The sequence below is a fragment of the Acomys russatus genome, chromosome 1, assembly GCF_903995435.1.
Source record: "Acomys russatus chromosome 1, mAcoRus1.1, whole genome shotgun sequence".
NCBI lineage: Eukaryota > Metazoa > Chordata > Mammalia > Rodentia > Muridae > Acomys > Acomys russatus.
Window position 1 is genome coordinate 92,226,815 of NC_067137.1, and position 23,172 is coordinate 92,249,986.

Here is a 23,172-nt window from a genome sequence, read left to right on the forward strand (position 1 = left end):
CAACTATGCACACACAGTTTAATTTGGGGAGCCAATGGAGGCAAAAATTGTAACTTAAAATGTGACAGTGATCTGTACTGCTACATACTAGGAATTTTCATTCTCTAGCTAATTAATTGGTTTCCTTCTGTGCAGATAACTTTGCACTTAAGAATATATTTAAAGAGCATACCTTTTTAAATAGTTTAACTTATTTAAAAATAAATATAACTTTTTACATTTAGCATAAGATAAATGGATGGAATCCTTTATTAAAACACGAATTCCACACATTAAGACATATTGAAGAATGACTTTGCAGGGGAAAAAAAAAGATAATGATATCAGTGTGGCAATAGAGGTAACATCTGATTTCAGCCCTGATCTCCCTGGAGAGTGAACTTGGCATGCTATATTCTCGGTAGCAATCAGTTCAGACCAGGCTTCATTTCCACACTGTCTGGTGCTTAGATGAAGTGAACCGCCTCACTGGGAGATCGCTTGAATTGCTTTCAACATCCTAAGGGTAAAAGTGTTTCCCAGGGCTGGAGAATTAGCTTGCCAACGTTTTGCCCTTCCACAGGGCCCGGGTTTGCTTCCCAATACCCACTTGGTAGCTTACAGTGATCTATAGCTTCAGTTCCGTAGGATCCAATACTATCTGCTGGCATCTATGGGCATCAGGTATGCATGTAGTGCAGATATTCATACAGGCAGAACACTCATGCTATAAAATAAAATAATTCACATTTTAAAAAATATGTTTACCCAACATTTTTCTCTAAACTTCCAAATCTAAAAGGCTGCTGCCTTCCAGCTGGCAGCCAGCACTAGGTTATTGGTTTTATGTAATTTACATGCTTTGATGTCCCCCAGAGAAGTTAAATAAAAAATAAGTTGTATGAGTGCAGGTATGTGTGCAGCATAGTTAGTCGATGCCATGTTTGTTTACTTCCTTTTTCCAGTGCTTCCATAAAACAAGATGAGCAACATAAGCCTCACTCTAGTTGTTCTTGTGCTGTGATCACGCTGTCTGAGAAGCCTCCTCAGAGGGTACCGACTGGCTTGAGGTGCCTGAGTTGGATGACCACCACAGAGAGTCTGTAGCGTGGATCAGCAGGTGGTCGGAAGCAGCTCTCTGTAATTAAGGAAGCTTTTGAAACCTGAGACCTGACCTGCCTTTAAAATGCTGCTACTTGTGGAATGATACTAATTTCTATGCTCCCAGCTTGCAACACAAACTGTCTATCAGGAAACCCCTTCTCCACATTTTCTGTGAAAGGAACTGCCATGTAATTGTATTTTAATTACTTCAGCCGTTCCTCATCTCTAAAAATCTTCCCCAGTGGCAAGTTTCTTGTCTGAAAACAGAACACAGCTGTTGCTATAGAAACTGAGGATGTGGACATGTCAGCTATAACTTAGCTTTGTTTGAATGGCTGCATCCTTTATGCAAATTTTAGATTATTCACTTCCAGGCTAAAGTGTTGACAGGAGCTGTGACCACCTGCACCAGCACATGATGAGTGGAGTAGATGCCTTCAACATAGGCAATGGTGGATGGTGTCTCCAAGTGTCGACACTAATGTTGGTGCTTGCTTGTTTTCTTGTAGCTCCTGAGGAAGCGGCACATCGGAAATGACATTGTGACAATAGTTTTCCAAGAGCCTGGGGCACAACCATTTAGCCCTAAAAACATCCGCTCTCACTTTCAGCATGTTTTTGTCATTGTCCGGGCTCACAACCCCTGCACCGAGAGTGTCTGTTACAGGTAGGCATGGGGCTGCAGTGGCTGAGGGGGAGGTGGGTGATGGTCATACTCAGGGCCCCTCTCCCCCAGCTCTTCTTTCTGGGGTACAGTGGGAAGTCTGTTACTGTCATTTTTATCTCTACATTATGTGCACAGTTGGCTGAATTCACAGGATGATGTAACTGATGGTGTTGGCATTCCCCCGGCTTGTTGGTTGGACACCTGCCGTTTGCATTTGCACCTCCTCCTTAGGTGCTGTCCTTCATCCATACCATCTGGTCACTGACTAATTACTCAAACTGCTAATTATATATTTCTTTTGGCATGGCAAGAGCAGAGAGTAATGTTCATAATAAATAGAAGTTTGTTTTTAAAAAAAATGGTTGCTATTAAAAAAGCCCATTACTCTAACATTTCTGAGCATACTCTTAAAGGCTTTTCTGTGTTTTATTAGACATCTGTGGTAATTGTTTCAAATACCCCTGGCATTTCCCATGTGCTGTCTACTAGGTTTGTGCAAAGGATTTCCTACTATCATGTAGGTAGACAGTAAAATCCTTCTGAATAACACTGGGAAGTCTAGCCAGTGGACTGCCACACAGTGTATTTTAAAGGAAGCTTTTTCTTTTCATGCCTTTGTTTAAACCAGCACTGTCCAATGGAAACAGTGCAGGCCACATACTAATTTTGTTTTTTAATAGAAGATTTTTTTAAATTTATAATGTAATTACATTTCTCTCTTCCCTTTTCTGCCTTCAACCCCTAATATATACCCATCCCCACTCCTTCAAGTTCATTCTTTTTTCACTAAGTAGCCAGATTTTTTTCCCTAAGGATATCATAGGTAAAGTTATTTGACACTGTTTTTGATCCAGTGTTTTGTTTTATTTATTAAATACAGCTGTCATCACTAAGTCGTTACTTCTGCATTATAAGTTTATAATTTAAAATACTGATATTGATTGTGACCTTACCCTCTCTTGGTGGTGGTGTTCTGTTTTGTTTTCAAGACAGGGTCTCACTATGTAATTCTGGAGCTCACTCTGTAGACCAGGCTGCCCTTAACTCACAGTGATCTACCTGCCTCTGCCTTCTGTATGCTGGGATTAATCGGATGAAAGGCATGTACCACTACACCCAGCTGATTGTGACCTCTCTTTGGATTGGGTTGACTGCCTTTTAGCTAGAGCACATCTTGGGTAGAATACTAAATTTTCATTGAATGAACTTGATCTTCGTTAGGATTTCATAACACTTATTTTTTCTTTCTTTCTTTCTTTCTTTCTTTCTTTCTTTCTCTCCTTCTTTCTTTTTTTCATAACACTTATAACTGAAAAGTATAGTTGCATACTCAGGACATTTTGTAAGTTTTGTCTGAATCTTGTGTCAGTTTTTAAAGTTTATATTAACTAAGTTTTACTTGGATTCAGTGTTCCTTGTCACACTAACCACATTTCAAGTGCTCAGCAGCTGTGCTGACTGCTCGCCACCAACCTGCAGCACTGAGGGCAGCAGTCTTAGCTGTCTTCAGGGTTTTCTTTTCTTCCTTTTTTCTTTCTTTTAAATATGCATTTATTTATGCATATGATGCTCTATCTACATGTACACATGCATGCCACAAGAGAGCATCAGATCCCAGTGTAGATGGTTGCAAGGATTTGAACTCAGGACCTCTGGAAGAACAGACAGTGCTCTTAACTGCTGAGCCATCTCTCCAGCCCCAGGGTTTTCTTTTGTTTACACCTCACACAGATATTTAAAATGCTGAAAATTGCTGATTTTTCTGCCACTCTTTGAAATTCTTGCGTAAGGAGCCCATCTCTTTAAATTGAATTTTATGCTTTATGTATGAATGTTTTGATTACATTTGTGTCTATGCACCATGTACTTGCCTGGAGCCAGCAGAAGCCAGATGAGGGTGTCAGATCCCCTGAAACTGGAGTTATGGATGGTTGTGAGCTGCCATGTGTGGCTGGGGATTGAACCTGGGTCCTCTTAGAGAGCAGCCAGTACTTTTAACCACTGAGCCCATGTGAGCCCGTGTTTTTAACCCTGCCATGTGATCCTCATGGGATTCTATACTGGGAATAGGGCACCCTGGTTCATGACAAGACATGGGCAACCTGCAATTCCCCAGCTGCCAGCCATGCCTGAAGGCCTTGCATATTGTTCATCAGTGTGACTATTTAGCCATTTAAGTCCAAGAGCATATGTCAGTTTGTAACCATACCAAAAGAAATCAGAGAAAATTTGGAATCCGTGACCTTCTTCTGCTGTAAACTTAAGACATGGAATTGTCCTGTGTCCTCACAGGGTAGGCATATTTTCTGGGTCATGTTGGATGTCAGGAGGCATCCAGAGGCCTAGGACAAACAGTGTTGGCTCTGCCCTTGCAGGCTTTAGTGTTGGTGAAGAGGAGAGAAAGAGCTTATTTTCTCATGAAAATACAGTACCCTGAGGCAGAATGGAACATTTGTGTTGCTTTCAAGGTGGGTCCTGCTGTGAGTTTTCCTCATATCCCGGCAGCCCACTCAGACTACTGGGGATTGAATTCCAGTCCCTGTTGTTAATTTAGAGTATTTCAAACACTTTTTCTCCAGAGATAAGGCTAGAACCCAGGGCAAGCACTCTACTACTGAGCTAGATCCCAGCTTTCAGATGTCGTCGCCCATTTAAAAGTTCTGAGGCAGAACCAGGGCTCAGCAATGGAGAGAACACTTATCTGTCCCACACTTCCGGCCCCGGCCTCCTGGGCCCTTCTCCACTGGAGACACTCATTTGTAGCTGTGCCTAACTACCGCCTGTTGGATGTGTGATGCCTGGGACATGGAACCATACTTTTTTGTTTTGTTTTGTTTTTTGTTTTTCAAGACAGGGTTTCTCTGTGTAGCCCTGGCTGTCCTGGACTCACTTTGTAGACCAGGCTGGCCTTGAACTCACAGTGATCTGCCTGCCTCTGCCTCCCGAGTGCTGGGATTAAAGGCATGCACTACCACCGCCCAGCAGGAACCATAATTTTATCAAGTGCCTCGCTGTAATGATTTGGAGGACAGGGGCAGTATAAGGATAATAAATTACAAGGATCCTTAACCAAGAAAACGAGACTCAGAGTACTGTGTGTTGTAAAACACGGCTGTATGGAATTTAGCCCGAAACAGCGAGCCAGGTCAGGAGTGGTGAGTGGGTGTATAGCACAAAGGTTAGGGATTGTAGGGCATGGCTGCGCTGTAGAGTAGCCCTGGGGCAGCAGTTACTGTGTCTCCATGGAAGACAGTTTTGCCACTTGCTTATATCTTTCTTTAGTTCTGAACCTACCATGTATGTACCAGAGAGAACAAAGAGAATTTCCTACCATGGATCCAGAGAATGTGAGCTAAGTTTGTCCTGTGGTTGATCAGAGTGCCCTCCAGCCTCTGTTTTTATTTGTATAATTACAGTGAGCTTAATTGCCTGGTCCCAGCTGATAGATCCGATTAGAAATAACAAATCAAAAAGACAAAGGAGCTGTGTTAAATTAAAACTACACTGAAACCATCAGTATATGATTATTCTTAGGAGATAGAAAAGCCATCCACATCAAAGTTGCAGATTCAATAACCTTAGCAGACTGGACTCATCTGATTTCAGGGCACCCATGGGGCTCCGCCATTTTCAGTAATGAATCAATGGGTGTAGCATTGACCATCAAAGGTCACAGACACTGCAAAAAGAGACAAATGTGTGCCTCGTAATGGCAGAGTGCTACCCCACCCTTGTCCCTTTCCCAAATCAAATTAAACTGTGATCAAGCCTTTTCGTCAAGGCACTGTCAGGAAATACAGATGATCAAGGGGCAGGGTTAGTCTGCACAGATGTCTCTCTCTCTCTGGGCAACCAATAGCCAGTTTCTTCAAAAGATGCAGTGCAAGAAAGAAAAGTAGACAGGACCCTATAGAACAAAAAGCTGGTGAAGATGAACTAATCAGGGTGGCATGCATGAGGCGCTGACCCAATCTCTAATATTGTCCCTCCCAAATAATTAATTAATTTCAATGTGTGGATTATATCAAGACATAATATGTCACACATGCACAAAAGAGGCAACCCTTAGACATTTGAAGGAATTGGAAATGGGACCATAAATTGATGAAATTAAAAATTATTAATTTTAAAACTAATAATAACTAGTTATACAAAATGACCTATGGTCTCCAAAATAGATGGTAACTTGGGTCTGTGGCTACATTAAAGGGATGTATGTTACCTATTTTCAGTAGTTTAGATGTAATAAATATTGGAGAGTGGCTGTGATGGAGTGCAAAGGATACTTGGAGTTAGGCCAGCTTATGAAATTGCAGAGATCTCAAATTCCCCCTTCTGTGTAGTAGATGGCTGCCTATAGAATCTGCTTAAAATGCAGCCAGCAGGCAAGCAAGTGTGGTGCATGCACTTCCACAGGCCTGCCTGGTCTCTTCTCTTAGAAGAAGGTACCTGGGAGGTTCATCTATGAGGAAAAAGTCAAAGGAGGCAAGAGATGCACCAAGCCGTGGTTCGCCATACAGCTAGCCTTCTTGTCACGCTCTTTGCTAAAACTCCACAGCCCAGCCTGCTGTCCAGGTCTTTCAGACCTGTTCTTTCCTCTCAACCCCTTCTAGACCATTTCTCCACCTGACCTCACTCTCACGAGGAACCTAATCTCCCCAGACATGTGCAACTCTGCGGCTCTCTTAAGCTGTTCTTGGGCAAAATGCTCCCACACACGTGCACACCTCATCTCTGCTTATGCTGCTTGCTCTATGATGTGCACGCACGCGCGCGCACTCACGCACGCACGCTTTGTTGGAGCTCCCTGAGCAGTGCTGGGGAGATGAGCACTGTTGGAATCCCACGGCTTCTGGACAGATGAACTGCATATGAATGTGCTCATGTCCTGGCCCAGGTCTACTCCCTAGAAAGTTCTTCCAGCATTGTTCTTTCTGGCTCCAGCTTCACAAGGGACCACCTCTACCTCTGAGGTGTGGTCAGTGTTCTCCTTCTCCTTTTTTTGCTGTGCAGATCATGGTGTTTTCTGCAACGTGAAGGATTTGTACCCACTGTTTACCTAGAACACTGGGCACCCTCTGGGTCTCCCTGTTGTTTTCAAGGACTTTGGAGAGTGTCTGTAGATCAAAATGCACACACGTTTCCCTGGTAGAGCGTAAACTTGAAGCCAGGTTGGAAGTGAAGCTCATGATTTTATGCAAGTTTGAGGGCCAGTGAGCTTTCTAAAGTCCCTTTCAGTACTGGACTTCCTCAACTGTCAGCCTCTAAGCTCAACCCACCTGGGTGGTGGGCCCTAGTCCTCCATGATGCCAGGTGAACTGGTGGCTTATTGCCAAGGCACAAGGCAGCAAAGGAGGCTGAGGGAAGCATGTGAGCGAAGGCTCTTTGGAACCCCTTAAAGATAGCAAGGCCCACTTACAGTTAATCTTAGGGACCTATATTTAGACATTCTAGACAAATTTGTTTCTGAATTGAGACCAAATACTCCAATTAGCTTAAACCAGGCCTTACCACCAAGACTTTAGCATCTGTGGCACCTAAGTCAGTGATCCGCTTAACCTTGTGGGACCTTGGAAGTTAGCGTGGCTAAGACAAGACTCTGGGAAAGGCTCCTTCTAGGCGCTCACCTCCTCACCTTCTTCCCGAGGGTTCTGTTTCTAATACTGCAGGCCTGATTACTGTCTGTATCACTCACCTCCCATGTGTGGTGAATCACAAATAATTACATGGTAAAGACTCAGTTCTCTCCCTCACAGTTCGTTCTAGAAGCTTCTAATTATTGGTAGGCTGCCTGTGTGTGTTTGTCTAAAGTTCTGTAGTTTAATAAATAGATCTATGTACTCTCGCAGGCTCGGGGGCAAGTAGACATGCTCACAATCACACCCTGCTGAGCGTGAGCCTCTTCTTAGTTAAAATAAAATCGCAGCTGTTTCCTGAGGAGGAATAATGGTCTGAGTGACGTTAGCAAGAAAAGAAACTGCCAACTTTAAGATGAGAGATACTAAACATTTCTGGGTCCTCACAGGATCCCTTGTAGAAAATCTACAAGATCTGGATTGCAGCATTTCCTGCTCAGCTTCAGAAGGGGGGAAAGCTAACACGATCAAACTGAAACTACATAGCTGCCAACAGCCAAATCTGACAGTTCACACTGACAAGAAACATTGCCTGTGTAATCGTGTGTAATTAGGTCTTAATGCATGCCCAGGGAGTCTCAGGCAGCTTCTGCAGTTAGAGCATGGGCACTGGCTGACACCTCCCTTTGTCATGAAGTGAGCCAGGCAGATAAACTTGTGAAAAGCATGTATCGTGTCCAAGATGTCTCCCAACAGTATAACTTTTCCGTTTCACCAAGTATAATTTCTGAGTATAAAATCTTCACTTGTAGACTTTTTTTTTTATCCCATTTCTATAAGATACTGAAAATTTTCTAAACTTTTCTGAATATCTTAAAGTGAGACCTCCCTACCCCATCTGGAGTAGGGTGAGACAGGGTGTCATTCTTTAAGCTGTTCTGAAGCTCACTGTGTAGCCTAGGATAGCCTAAAGCTCCCAGCAGTCCTCTTGCTCCTGAGTGGCTGGGATTATAGGGGTGACTCCGACAGACCTATACAGTAGCGGGGCCCTCGGCTCTCTTTGAAGCACATGCTCCAGCTGTGCCCTCTTGAGAATTCAGACAAACGGTTCCAGAGCACACAGTTTCATGCAAACTCACTTTTAAGTCGTGTGGGAGGGGGATCATAATCTTTAGCCCTCCGGGCTTGGGTAGGGCTATCAAGCGTGATCTTGAAAGCTGATATCACGTATAGCCTCTTTATTTCTACCCAGCTTTTTGTTATGTAGGAAAATTTCAGTATTTTTCTCTTTGATATTAAAATTAATAGATAAGTATAGATGTTTATGGTCATCTTTCATGGGCCATTTTTTTAGTTATGTGTATACAAAAGGAACGATGGGAACAAGCTTTCCTAGGTCAGTCTGACTTAAAAGGAAAAGGAAATGGAACTGTGTTTCTTACAGAGTCACAGACGAAAGCCCAATGTGTGGATCAAAGAATAGCTCAGGCAAAAACAAACAAACAAACAAAAAACATGATTTTCAGGTACTGTGGCAATTCTATAAAAATCATAATTACTGTTGATTTTTTTATTTTAAAGTTATGCTTTTAATCTGGTCTCACAATGCCTCATAACAGAGGCCAGCAGTCACTTGGCTTTATTAGAAATCACTTTATTAGAAATCTCATAGGTTATGTATCCTCTGACATTTCCCTGTGAGCTGTGTCTTGCCTGCAGGCATTCTGTCTCAAGTGGGAAACACACTTGTGTTCTGACAGAGCTCTGATCTGAAAGGTTGTGAGATTATAGCAACCTCCACTGGGAATAGTCTGTAGGTATTTAAAATAGCTTTCATTCTCTTGTGTGGAACATCATAGTAAGTCACTCGCTCACGCACACACGCACATGCACGCACACATGCACTGTGATGATGTGGATAGTCTATCTGCTGGAAAAGGGACGTTTTGACTAAGCTTTTAGGTGGAAAAGGATCTGCATTGAAAAAACTTAGAGCCTAATGGTTGAATGGAAAAGTTTACTCGTTAAGCAGAAATTTGTTTTGTTTCTTGCACAAAACGAGCAATTGTTTTGCCTTTAGCATACGCTCCTCCCTTTCCTTAGCACTGGGGATCAAAGCCAGGGCCATGCTTGCACCACTAGAGCAGTTGCTACTGAGCTGCATCCACTTGTCACATCTTACCCCACACTGTAACAGAAGACATTCTCGCTGACACACATCTCATTCTTTGTTCTTTGCTTGTGTGTTAGTGTGGCTGTCACCAGGTCCAGAGATGTGCCTTCTTTTGGACCTCCCATCCCCAAAGGGGTCACCTTCCCCAAGTCAAACGTGTTCAGGGACTTCCTTCTGGCCAAAGTGATTAATGCAGAAAATGCTGCTCACAAATCCGAAAAGTTCCGGGCCATGGCAACAAGGACCCGCCAGGAGTACCTGAAAGATCTGGCAGAAAAGAATGTCACCAACACACCTATCGACCCTTCCGGCAAGTTTCCATTCATTTCGCTGGCCTCCAAGAAGAAGGAAAAGTCTAAGCCTTACCCAGGAGCTGAGCTCAGTAGCATGGGGGCCATTGTGTGGGCAGTCCGGGCCAAAGACTACACCAAGGCCATGGAGTTCGACTGCCTCCTCGGGATCTCCAATGAGCTCATCGTCCTCATCGAGCAGGAGACAAAGAGCGTGGCCTTCAACTGCTCCTGCAGAGATGTCATAGGGTGGACGTCCAGTGACACCAGCCTCAAAATCTTCTACGAGCGGGGAGAGTGTGTGTCGGTGGAGAGCTTCATTAGCAGCGAAGAGATCAAAGAGATTGTCAAGAGGCTACAGGTGAGACGTTGCTTCTCCTGTCTCAGTTCTCCTTCATAAAGGTTTCAGGCTACTAAAGCCAGGGCCCGAAGCTCATGCGGCACCATTGGCTACTCTGGCAATTTCCTTGATGATGTGTGAAACAACCCAGTTTATCCAATGCTCCTAGAAGGACACATTGGCTGGGGGTTTGTGTTGGAAAGTCATGGTCATGTGACCTGATCTCACTGCCCTGGTGACTGTATTGCTATAGTTGCTGAAAAAGCTGTCAGAGTAGCTGCCACCGTGGTTTCCTCCCACCCCCCAAGGGCAGTTGCATTCAGAATACAGGTTCTCTGTGCTGCCATCTCTCTGTGGGTCTTGCCAAGCTTTCCCTCTATGTCAGGAATGACACTGGGTTCTGTAGAGGCAGCCAGTGTGTTGTGTTTGAAGCAGCCTGCCCTTCAGCCAGCTCTAGGATGTTTGGGGATAGCCTTTTTCTAGCTCTGAGTCTACTGTGTGATAGCCCACAGCTCCTAACCCACTGCCTCTCATTCCCTTGTCTAGTTGGTTTCAAAAGGTTGTGAATCAGTGGAAATGACCCTTCGAAGAAATGGGCTAGGACAGCTTGGCTTCCATGTCAACTATGAGGGTATCGTGGCGGATGTAGAGCCCTACGGCTATGCCTGGCAAGCAGGTCTGAGGCAGGGCAGCCGCCTGGTGGAGATCTGCAAGGTGGCAGTGGCCACCCTGAGCCATGAGCAGATGATCGATCTCTTGAGAACGTCTGTCACAGTGAAAGTTGTCATCATCCCTCCCCATGACGACTGCACCCCACGGAGGTAGGTCTGAGTCTTCAGCTGAGCTCAGGGCTGCTGGGCCACGTGGAGCATCTCTTGGTAGGCAACAAGGTAGCCAGAAAGAAGTTGGTGTCTTGTGGGTCCCTTCATGGAAAGTCTCCCAGGATGCAGCTCCATGACTGACTAACTGGTGCCAGTCTAGGATTTGCATCTCTGGGAGAGTAAAGTTGCTGCTCTAGACATCTGCAACACCCATCTTGAGCATCTTGCACTGGCAGCCAGTAAACGCAGAACATCAGGCCTTGGCCTGTCTGAATTTTCCCCTTCATGTTCCGTGATGATCATACTGTCCTCACTCTCCCACTTATCTCGTTGCTGTTTAAAGCCCAACCTTTGTTTTAAGCCCTACTGTCTGGGTCTGGACAGCTGGGCCCGACTTCCAGGCTCTTTCCTGGCAGCATCTGTGGGGCCAGGAACTGGCTTCAGATGAGTCAGTGCTTGATGCCTTAACAGCTTGTCTGTAGCCTCCTCCTAGAGGGAGGACCCAGAGTTCCTTCCTGCTTAGCTCCTGCCAAGCCAGCAGCACTCCAAAACGTCACTTCTTTATCTCTGGGGAGTTGCTTGCTGGAATAAATCTTTTTCTTTCTTTTTTTTGGGGGGGGGCGGGGGAGAGGAGAGCTTTGAGCCAGGGTTTCTCTGTGTAGCCTTGGCTGTCCTGGACTCCCTTTATAGACCAGGCTGGCCTTGAACTGACAGCGATCCACCTGCCTCTGCCTCCCAAGTGCTGCCATTAAAAGCGTGTGCCACCACTCCCGGCAGGGCTGGAACAAATCTTAAGTGTTTTTTTCTCCACTAGGCTTGCTCATGTTATTTTTGTTAGCTATGAAAAAAATCTGTAGCCAGCTGGTGGTGGCTTACACCTTTATTCCCATTCAGTAGGCAGAGTAAGGCAGAGGCCAGCCTGGTGTACAGAGTGAGTTCCAGCACAGCCAAGGCTACACAGAGAAACCCTGTCTTGAAAAACCAAATAATTAATAACAACAAAAATATGTTGTTTACTTTTAGCTACTGTTTTCTTAGACGTTCTCCTTGAAGTTTTAGTAGTTGAAGCCGGGCGTGGTGGCGCACGCCTTTAATCCAGCACTCGGGAGGCAGAGGCAGGCGGATCCCTGAGTTCCAGGACAGCCTGGTCTACAAAGTGAGTTCCAGGACAGCCTGGGCTGTTAAACAGAGAAACGCTGTCTCAAAACAAAAACAGAAACAAAAAACCAAAATAATTATAATAAATAAATAAATCCAAAACATAATTCTTATCTGACCTCTAAAATGCCCAGACCCGTGTGTCTGAGCACTCATGATTTATGATTGGCAGATGGGTTACAATGGGTTATTTGTGCTCTTTAAGGACTAAGTGGAGTACAATTAAAATCAATCTTTTCTCAGAATAGCATTTTATTTATGCCACTTACCAGGTGAGCAGCCTCAGGGTTGTGTGCCTGTGTCCAATACACTGAAGTCCTTTAGTCTCAACAGGGTAAGAACACTGTATTCTTGATAGCCAAGTGTTCCAAGAAACCAAAATAATGTACCTGCACAACTGTAGTTTAGCTAGTCTGGGATATTAGCGGGCGGGATTTCCTAAAACCATCCTATTTGTATTCTTGTCCAGGATAGCAAGGTCTGTTGAGTGCTATCAACCTTTCTGAATTCTCCAAAACTATTGTCATTTCTATTAAATGTTCTGCTGGCCTGGGATTCACAGCATGACAAATGGTGGCTCCGAGGGCAACAGGGCTCTTGTCCAGTACATTCTCCAAGTGCCCAGCCCTGCTCTGCTGTCACCTGCCTGCTGTCCTTCCATCTCCCTAACAGGAGATAGTATATATAGTCAGGGAAAAGGACCCACGCTCTGGGAGTCACAGACACACTGGTTCTGCTCTTCTTTCCAGGCTCCAGGTTTGTGTGGGAACTAGAAGGAAATAGTTACTATGAGCTCAGGAAGGCATGGTGGAGTTGCCTTGCTAGGAAGGCAGGCCTGTCAGTGTTCATCGTGGCTGTGCTTACCATGCAATGTTAGGAAATACCATTGGCTGAAATTTTAAAGTTGCATGTCTTAGGGAAATAACAGGCACACGAATTAGTGTGCTTAATTCTTTTAGCAATCCTATGAGGTGCCCGAATGACCATTATTCATGTTTTTAAGAATCCAAGCAGAGCCTGTATGATGACTCAGTGAGTCGTGTCATTCCCACCAAGCCTGGTGTCAGATCCCTGGATTCCACTTGGGGGAAGCAGATTCCACAAGTTGTCCTCTGACCTTGACCTCCACCCACAGTGGCACACCCTCACAGCAAACAAACAAACAAATAAGCGATAATCTTATAAAAAGAAAGTAATTAAGTAACTTCTTATGCTCCTCGGGCATCAGAATCCAGGCGGTAAGCAGTGCTCCATAGTGGCCAGAGCTTTGCCCTGTATGTTAGTATAAATCATGACCATGCTGGTAAATTCATGCAATCCCTTGTTGGTGGGGTCACTTCTGCCACTGGCCTCTTTGAAGCTGTCACCATGATGTTGTTGGACCAGATGGGACAACCTGTTCCGAAACCAGTGCAGGCAACTCCCACACACCAGAGCAGGAGCCACATCTATCTCCACTGGAAATGCCCACGCCATCCTCTTCACGCTCACACATGTCAGATGCTGAGCCGGGAAGCTGGGTGAAGGCTCATTGCTAAGCCATAGCCCTCCCTGTCCCTCTGTGCAGGTGGGAAATTGTGCACTGTGCAGGTGTCTTCGGAGGCCTGAAAAGCTGTTGGCTTCTGCAGAAGTGGCTTCAAAGGGAACAGTGGAAGCATTAACACTTTGCTCTAGTTTTCAACAAAATAAGATAACGCTCTTCTGTCTCTCCTCCACACTTCACACTCCCACTGCTGTTTTCCTAGCAACTAACTACTCTGTTCTCTGACTAGTCACTCTCCTCCTTTGTCAGCCTTTCTAGGCAGCTCTGGGGTAAGGTAGGGCAGGCCTCCTTGAAGCTCACTACCCAATGCTGCTCGGTTCTTACACTTGCCAGGACTCTGAAAGTATTATGTGTCCACACAGCCACAGTGACCACATGTCAGGCAGACCTAGAGTGTGTTTGCACATTCATTTTTGGAAAGACAGCTTTAAAAAAAAAAGTAGAAGTTAGCTTGATAGCAATCCCCCCAAAAGATTTAAATAACATATAAAATCAAGGACCTTTTCCCTGTTCTTAGACACAGATCAACTTCTTCACAAACTGCTAACAAGCTGTACTTTAAGAAAAAGGACATAGGGGCTGGAGAGATGGCTCAGAGGTTAAGAGCACTGACTGCTCTTCCAGAGGTCCTGAGTTCAATTCCCAGCAACCACGTGGTGGCTCATAACCATCTATAATGTGATTTGATGTTCTCTTCTGGTATATAGGTGTACATGCAGGTAGAGCACTGTATAAATAATAATAAATAATTCTAAAAGAAAAAAAAAGACATAAAGGAAAGCCAAACCTCTGAACCCCTGCCACATACCTGGTGGGTCTTGTTGCACTTTTCCTCAGCACCCTGTGGCTGCTTCATATTTTAATAAAATGGCAAGGTGAATGGAAAGTGTTGCCAAAAGAACAGCCGGACAGAGAAGAGGACAGCGCGGTGAGAGCAGCTTCCCAGGCCTCCCGAGCGCCCTCATCCAGCCCCACTCCCACTAGTGACAAAGCCCTTCACCTCTGTCACCTTTCCAGAGTCTGTGACTACCAGTGTCTGTGACCTCTGGGACTCCAGCCCGTCTGTCCACTTGAAAAAGGAAGTAGTGGCTAGGCACTCCTGATGGCACAGCCTTATTCGGCAGGTGCTGCTCTGTAATCAGGGGCCATTCAAGAACTAAAAACAGTTGCATAAAAAGACTAAATTATCTTTAGTACTATTATTTTTCTTGCTGGGGATTTGAGAGTCCAATTATCTTCTAAACAGGAACGGCTTGCAAAATGTTTCTTGCTTTGAAGGTGAGAGCATGCCGCCTTCGAGCTAGACCTCATATGTTCAGATCTTGTTCTCCAGATGCGCTTCTATTGGGAGGAGTTGCATGCTGCTTTAGAGCTAATGTCACAGCTTCTAGGGACCAAGCTGCCCATAAGCATTCGGCTTTTAAAATTAGGCCCTTTTGTCACATTTAGCACTGAAACAAACAGTAATGCCTGCTGACCGTAGCTCTAGGTGGGTTTCCAAAAGGTGCTGGCTGTTCCTTTAGTTGTAGGCTATAGTTGGAGTGAGATGTAATTCACTGGGCGAAGGATATAGGGAGAGTGGTGTTCTCTAGTTAGGACTAAAGTAAGCCGAGCCTGGGGGTACGCCGCTCTATGGGTTAAAACCTGGCCTGCCTCCTCCCGACTCAAAGCAACCTGGGCCTCTGTGCTCATCCATAATGCCAGGGTAGTGCAGGATAACTCCCCTGTCATGGACTTGCTGTAGTCTGGCTAAATTAGGAACCATCCCTGTAGTCTGTCTTACAGTTAACTTCGCCACTCCATTTTATTCCCAGGAGACCATGGAAAGCTTTTCATGACTACTTACTTGTGGCAATTAAACTGGCCATTAGCTTTGTCATTCAGTGGATTGTCCAGTCTTGATTCCACCTATCACTCTTAGGTTTTGCAGAAATAGGTAGGATACAAGGCTGATAAGGTGTTCCCTTGCCATGATGGCAGTAGGAGATGGCAGGTGGCCGCAGTTTGGTTCCTGTGAACTGCATGAGATTCAGGAAAACAAAATATCTCAATAAGTTTTCAGTGCTAACTATATGTTAAAGTGATACAATTTTGGATAGTTGGGGTAAAACAGAGCATCTTAAATCAATTGTACCAATTTTGTTTCACTTTCTAAAGTTAAAATTGCAACCGTGGCTCATCCATGCAGCTCATCCCACTTGTCCCAGGCTTGCTCCATGTGCTCTCCAGAGTACCTCATGAGTGACTTCACAGCTGCTCTCTTTGCCACCCTCCCTTCAGATCCCTCCTGCTTCTCAGTCTTAAGTGATGAAGCTCTGGTGCCCAGGTTAATACTGTGACAGGATAGAGTCTGCCTACCTGGTTAAGGGCAGGTAGAATCCCCTCTCGTCATTTAGATATAAAAAGTGGAACGTGAGTTCCTGAGGCCTGAGGATTCAGATAGAGCAGAAGTGACAGGACGTGTGTCACTGACCATGGGCGACCACTGTGTCACGCAGGAAGCGCGATTCCTTCCTTTGGGAAGAAATGAGGTCAGGTTTCAGATCATGCTTGGTCTTCTCTGGAGACTTAATAAACTTGAATTTCTGTAGTCAGGTTTTCTCCCTCCTAAGCTAACTTTGGCTCTCTGGTTGGGCTTGGGGTCTTTCCTTGGCTCTGAGGGGCTTTCCTCGCCCACTCAGAGCTGTGCTCCCCTGAGGCTCCCAGTCGCAGCTCTCAGTGGCATTGTACAGAGCAGCTGCTTGCCTGCACTGAGCTGCCTTTCCCTCCTTAGCTCTCCATGCCCCCAGCTGGCCCGGGCTCTGTGGGGTTCTACAGACTCCGCATCTCAGTCCACATAGCTGGGACTGAGTAAAGGGAAACTTCTGCGGCCCTAGGTTGTCAAAGGGAAATGGCCAGGCCAAAGATGGAAAGAGGGTTCAAGACTGTTAATGGGAGTCAGCGCGTCTGCACCAACATGACAAGGCACTAGTCATTGTTTTTCTCCTGCTCCTTCCTCCTAATAGGAGTTGCTCAGAAACCTACCGCATGCCAGTGATGGAGTACAAGATGAACGAAGGCGTTTCCTACGACTTCAAGTTTCCCTTCCGGAATAATAACAAATGGCAGCGGAATGCCAGCAAGGGAGCTCATCCGCCCCAGGTTCCATCCCAGTTGCAGAGTCCTATGACCTCACGGCTGAATGCTGGGAAGGGAGATGGGAAAATGCCTCCTCCAGAAAGAGCCGCCAACATTCCTCGAAGCATCTCCAGTGATGGGCGCCCCCTGGAGAGGAGGTGAGTGCCCTCTCAAAGGCCACTGTAGTCTAAGCCCCACATGCATAAGCACTAGCTCCAGCCTTCCTATGTTTCTCAGAAGTAACACTGAAATGCCCATGAGTCCCTTCCAGAGCATGGAGCGTCCAGCCCCCTGCAGTAGGGGTTGTATGTGCTGTGCTCTTTAATTTCTGTATGATTATCAACAGAAATCCTCACCTCATAGTAGTGGCCAACAGGATTAAAACTTAGAGAGCAGATCCTAAGGTGACAGTGACTGTATTACCCTCTCCAGCATTCTTCCTTGCTTTAGGCAACTTATAAGGCAAAAGCAGTGGCTTTAGGCAACTTATAAGGCAAAAGCAGTGGGATGCAAAGGCTTGGCTGGATGTCTGTGTTTCTAACATTTTATTTGAGAAGGACACTGAGGGGAGAAATTCAAGCAGCACAATAGATTTCTCATGACTTGAAAGGTAGAAGAGAGCAGTGGGGTGAAGGCAGCATATGAGGAAGGGCTAAGGCCGCTCACACCGAGCTGACTAAGAAAAGGCAGAAGATGGAGGCCTGGAACGTACGGAGCCAACTCTAGTCAGACTGAAAAATCAGAAAGATTCTGCCTTGATGAGCCGTCATGGTGTTGAACCATAGTTCTGTGAGCTAGCTCTACCACCTCCAACCTGGGCCTCAGCCTAGTATAAAGTGGATCAAGTTCTTTCAGATGTACATAGCATTTGGATCTAAGGTTTTAAGTCATCGCTCTGCAGATGTAGTCCCCTCTGCAAACGCTGTGGTGATGGTTTCTGTCTGAATTACTTGCTAGAATCGTCTTTCCTTCTGGTCCACTCTCATTTTCTTCTCACTTCTGTTCATATTGCTCACACTCCTGATGTTTCTGTGGAAGTCTTTGGAGGTGGGGAGTTGTCTGTGTCCCAGAACTGTGGTGGGTAGAAGAGTCCCTGTGACAGAGCCTTCTCCAGCAGGACAGGCGCCACCACTAGTGTCACTAGTCATCAGTCTACTTCAGGGGCAGTTGGAAGTGGAGTCCTCTCTAGAGGCCTGCTTTGGTAGTCCAGCTTTGAGCTTGTGTAACACTGTCTCTTAGCCATCTTAGAATAGTTGAGAACCACATAGAATGGTTTGTAAAAGCTCACACATAAAAGTAGTCTTCTAACGTCCTTCACTGCTTATGAAGATTTATGTTGAGGGCTTTGCTGTTTACCCCAATAAGACTCCTCGCTTCATCCTGGACTCCTTTTGTTTTCATTATTTTTGAGAAGGAAAAGCCTCCAAGAGCTCTCTGAATAAATGCTTTGTTTTACTTAACTCCAAACTTGGCTCTTCCTGAGGTGTGTTAACTGTAATTCCTGGTTTGGCTCATGTTTTGAAAAATGAACCCGGGAAGTCACTGTTTAATAGGCTCCGTTTCTTCTTCCCCAGAACAATCCAGAGGCTTGCACACGTGAACTCTGGACACATTTTCTTTCACAGTGTTCCCCATGATACAGTGGTGGAATGTGCTCCGATTCTGTGTCCAGCAGAAGCAAAGCTTGTGAGAGTTCAGCAAACTGCCATGAGGAGGCAGAAGTGCTGGTAGTGGCTGCATGGCTTCAGTGCTGACTCAGTGTGGGAATCTGTGTTGCTGTAACTAGTACTGTGACCAGGAGTAACTTGGGGATAAATAGAAGGGACAGAAATGAGGCAACTGTATGTTTGGGGGATACTAAATCCCACTCACTGCCTTCTGACTCCAAACTGTGGGGTGTTCTCTGATACCCCAAACCCTTAGAACCCTAGATTCTAGGATATTTTGTGAAGTCTCATCCTTATCCTAGCTGTTAGGATGTTTGGGCTGTTGAAATGTATGGTAGTCTTCTCTTGGAAAACATCGTTGGCAGTTTTCCTGTCCTGTCATTCCCAGTTTTTAATTTTACTTCAAGCAACTCCCACTCCTCATGCCAGGGACCTTTAAGATAAGTCCTATGTATGCAGTCCACACAGATGCCAGTGATTTAGAGCCCTGAGCTTCCCGTAGCCATTTGATTCCATTCTTTCTGCCCTAGAAAGTTGTGCTTAGCTGTGGAGAAATCATCTCTGGAAACATAAGTCAGCAGCAGTCTTCAGTGCCCTCTCCCGCGCGACACAAGCCTGTTCGCTTGCCTGAGTCCAGCACAGTTCTTTTTGAATAAAAAAAAAAAAATTTACTATTTACAGAATCCTGCTCTGTATTTCATGGTTTGCAGAACCAGGCCCAAAGGTCATTTTTTAAATTTACAGAACAGATTATTTTCTTTTACTACTTAAGGACATAGTGTATATAAAAATAACATGTTGGTGTTTGGGATTCTTAGCAAAAAGTTTTCAACTGGATAGGGTTCTTTGTACATTGTTAAGAGAAAACACCATGCTAGAAGCAGTGGCTCATTCACCATTTGAAGTCTGCTCCATTTCATTTGTGTGTGAGGATTTTATGTTCCCCAGGTGTCCTTGCAGTGTTTGTGGACTGTATTTGTTAACAAAGTTAATATTTATTTTTGAGGACTAGGTAACCCGATACAACTGTGGTTTGGGCGTCAGGTTTATCTAGAGTTTAAGGGTGGGAATGGAGTGAAAACAACTCCTGTAGCACACTAGGCTTGTTGCTGCATTGCTGAGTTTAGGCATGCCAGGGGATTAGTCATAACTCTAGATGTGAGTTAATATACTCAAAATCAAACCATTCCAAGGGCTTAGATATGCAGCAGTCCTCTTAGTATAGGAAAGAGTTTTCCATTCTACTTGTTAAAATGACCACAAACCTTTACTGTCTGGCGTTAGGTCTCTCTGGGCCCTGAGTGCACTGACACCCTCTCCTTGGGTCGCAGCTGCTTGGGTGGACACAGGATTTGCATCACAGAACATGGAGCTTTGCTGGCCAAGTCCATGCTGCCATCATGGTCTCAAAGCCCTGAATAGTGCTCAGCTGCAGCCTGTTTGCCAACATTTGCCGCCCCCTCTTCAAGACGTTTCCTTGTTGCTGTGATTTGGATGTGTGTGTGCCCTGCCCCAGAAAGGCCCATGTGCAAAGGCTTGGTCTCCAGGTGATGCTGTTGGGAGGTGCCATGAATCTGTAATATGTGAGACCCAGTGAGAAGTCTGTAGAGCACTGGGGCACAACCTCAGAGAAGATCGTGTTTCTTCCTCTCTCTGTTTTGTGGCTTAGAATGTGGGCATTCTGTCTGCAGTGTGCAGTGTGCACCCTACCGTCCTGTACACACCACAGGAGACTAAAATAGTGGGTTCAGTCCTAGAACTCTGAGCCCAGAACTGTGAACTCGAATTCTTGTCTTTCATACTTGGTTGTGGTGATGGTGCCTACTTCCTGGTTATTCCCTGGTGTTTTGCCCCGCCTCCTCATCCTTGTTTCTCCTCCTATCTCTTTAACCCCACGGTGGTCAGCATCTCTAGATTGGCCTCCACTTCAGTGAAGTCAGCCAGCATCTGTATGTAGGAAGTGTCTAGTTCAAGGGTTTTGTCTTGGCCTCTTTTTTAAGTGCTCATAGTCATACATTTCTCTAAGAGTCTGCACCTGTATTTCAACACTAGTGCTCCATTCTCAGAATCCAAACCTCAGTTACCCTTTACCCGGCTCCTTCCCTTTCCACTTCCTCCTTTCCCATCATACCCACCTTGCTGAAGCCATTTCTCCTGTATTCCAGTATCTCATCCTGACCTAGGAGTCAGCTGAACCCCTGTATTCTCACTCACTTCTACCCTCATCCAGTACCCTTCTTTAGGATCATCCTCATCTTCTTTTGAGTTCTCTGAGACAGGGAGACAGACAGACAGACAGACAGATAGACAGTGTTTGTGTGAGTGAGTGAGAGAGAGAGAGAGACAGAGACAGAGAGACTGTGTGTGTGTGTGTGTGTGTGTGTGTGTGTGTGTGTGTGTGTTTGGAGGTAGGGGCACAGCCTACCTGTGGAAATCCATTTCTTAGAGTCAGTTTTCTCCTTCCACCGAGCATCAAATTTAGGTTGCCAGGTTTGCTTCATAGGACACCAAACACCTTTACCCGTTGAACCCCCTCTATTCCCCTTTGAGCTGGGGTCTGCTGCTGAGCCTGGACATGGCTGACTTAGCTATAGGCTGGCTGGCCTGGAAGCCCTAGGGATCTTCTGTCTCGGCACCACTGCAGCGGGGATTGCCAGCACTCCTTGCTACACCTAGCTGGATGTGGGTGCTGGGGTGGGAGTCGGATCCTCGCGTGTGCGCAGCAGCCGTCTCACTGGCTGAGCCTTCTTTTCAGCCTTTGAGTCACCATTTGTTTTTAAGCTTCTTCTTTCTTGATATGAGAACTCATGCTTCACGCTACTTTTTAAAAGTCTAAATTATTGCCAGAAGCCTCCAGTTTTGAGAAGCAGCCTCCTGCTAGCAGAGTCATGTGATTAAAAATGGAGCTGTGCCTGAGGCCAAGCCTTCCCTGACACTCAAGTTCTGCACAGTGCTCAAGGTCAAGTCTGGCTCCCTAGCTTGGTTGGTGATACCCCTGAAAGTCAGCTGAGCCTGGTCTGTCATTTATGTGTGTACACACACACACGCGCGCGCGCACGCACGCCCTTGCCTTCACTTCTACCTCTGACCTATAAGTAACTGTTCCCTGAAAGTGTCATGTCCTCCTTGGTGCATACCCCCGCTCAGCCTGGTCCCCTACCACTTCTCACAGCTCGGCCCCCATCCGTCTTCTGAAATTATTTTCAGTTTCTCCAAAACTGTATTTTCCTGTCTCTACCTTAATTGCCCCCTCTGGGAATGTTGAGATCATCAGATTTGCTCACAGAATTTGTTGTTTTGTTTTAATCCTATTTGTCTAAGATTCCAACTTACCCTGTCTTGTTTATCATTATATTTTAGGAACCAGCACACACTATGTCATCTAATGGGTTCCCAGTGAGTAAAGGACCATACACTAATAAAGGGGCCTTTTTATAAGAACAGATGATAAGGGGAAGCACTTTTGTTATGCTAAGCATGAAAGATTTTGCTTATGTTGGTTCTGTTTAGCAGACTCTTCATTTTAAAATATATCCTTGTCTAAATTCACTCCACATGAAATACAAGTTCTTGGCTGAATCTCCTGTGTGATTGAGCCTGAGTTCCAGTGGTGGGTTTGTCTTCAGGATAAAGGAGAAAAGCGGAGGGCTGGGCAGGGCTCACAGGCACTGGGGAAGCTTCTCTCTTGTGCTGGCGTCTGCTGTGCACTAGGGTTGCTATGATCCACAGCTCCACGTGGTTAGATGATAGTCCAAGGATGGATGCTGTTCAGGCATTCAGAAAATGAGAGAGCGGCATGAGCTTGGCAAGCCGCCCAACCCATTTTCATGTGCTCACCCCAGGATAGGCCAGAGAACGACGGGCAAATGCTCCAGTGTGGTGCCAGGCCCAGGCTCCTGAGCCGCCCACAAGCTCTTCCTCCAGCCTTTTGTTTTCTTTGCTGTGTTTTGTACTCAGCCTTGGAAAATCTTACCACAGAAGCCCACTCCTGTACAGCCATCTGTGTATCAGGTGCCCTGCCTGCAAACCAGAGCACTACGGCTGCAGGCTGTGCAAACTGGGTGCTGCAGAGGTACAGCTGATGAATCTGCCCTCTGCCTTCCTTCAGTAACCATGTGTGGGGGCTAGTTTGTTTTCAGGAACAATATGGATTCTTGAGTGACAGTGTCCTGGTCAGTTCAGGTTGTCTGATGTGCTGAAAACAACTGTGGTGGCCAGGGTACCTGAAAAAGTCACCGGAAATGTTGCAGAATCCATCTGGAAAAAAAAAAAATGGGCCTTAAAGGTGATCTTGTAAAGTTCAAGTCAATTGGGTTTCAGGAAGAACTGTCTGATGACATGTGCTTCCACTGGCCCAGCCTAGCACGCCACCGCGGAGGTCAGCCTGTACCCCTTACACATGTACACAGCCCATGTGACTTTCATGACTAACCTGGCTTTCTAAGTCCCATGTCCAGTGCATTTTCTTCATCTTACTTCCCTTCCAACGGCATCACGTCTTACTTGTATACCCTCTGTGCTGCAGGTGACTGCTGAGTTCCTGGGCACCCACTGTAGATCTCTCTAAGAGTCTTCCTAGCTAACCATATCATCAGCCCAGTTGGTTGTGTTTAAGCCTCTTTATGGGTAAGGTCACATGGTGACCAAGAGATATTCTGCAGAGTCTCAGCTAGTTTCTGGTGCAGCTGAGCTCAGCACTGACTCACCTAACTCCAGAGCCTGCTTCTCAGCCAGCAT

The 23,172-nt window shown here is 45.7% G+C and overlaps 1 protein-coding gene across 1 annotated transcript in view; it reads left to right on the forward strand.

Annotated features, from left to right (window-relative positions):
- The window catches only part of Sipa1l1 (signal induced proliferation associated 1 like 1), a 300,315-nt gene that overhangs the window by 231,860 nt on the left and 45,283 nt on the right, over positions 1-23,172 (forward strand). Inside the window, exons 9-12 of the mRNA XM_051148660.1 lie at positions 1,593-1,750; positions 9,577-10,150; positions 10,676-10,950; positions 16,657-16,926. Coding sequence (XP_051004617.1) covers positions 1,593-1,750; positions 9,577-10,150; positions 10,676-10,950; positions 16,657-16,926 — 1,277 coding nt within the window. The remainder of the gene's footprint in view (positions 1-1,592; positions 1,751-9,576; positions 10,151-10,675; positions 10,951-16,656; positions 16,927-23,172) is intronic.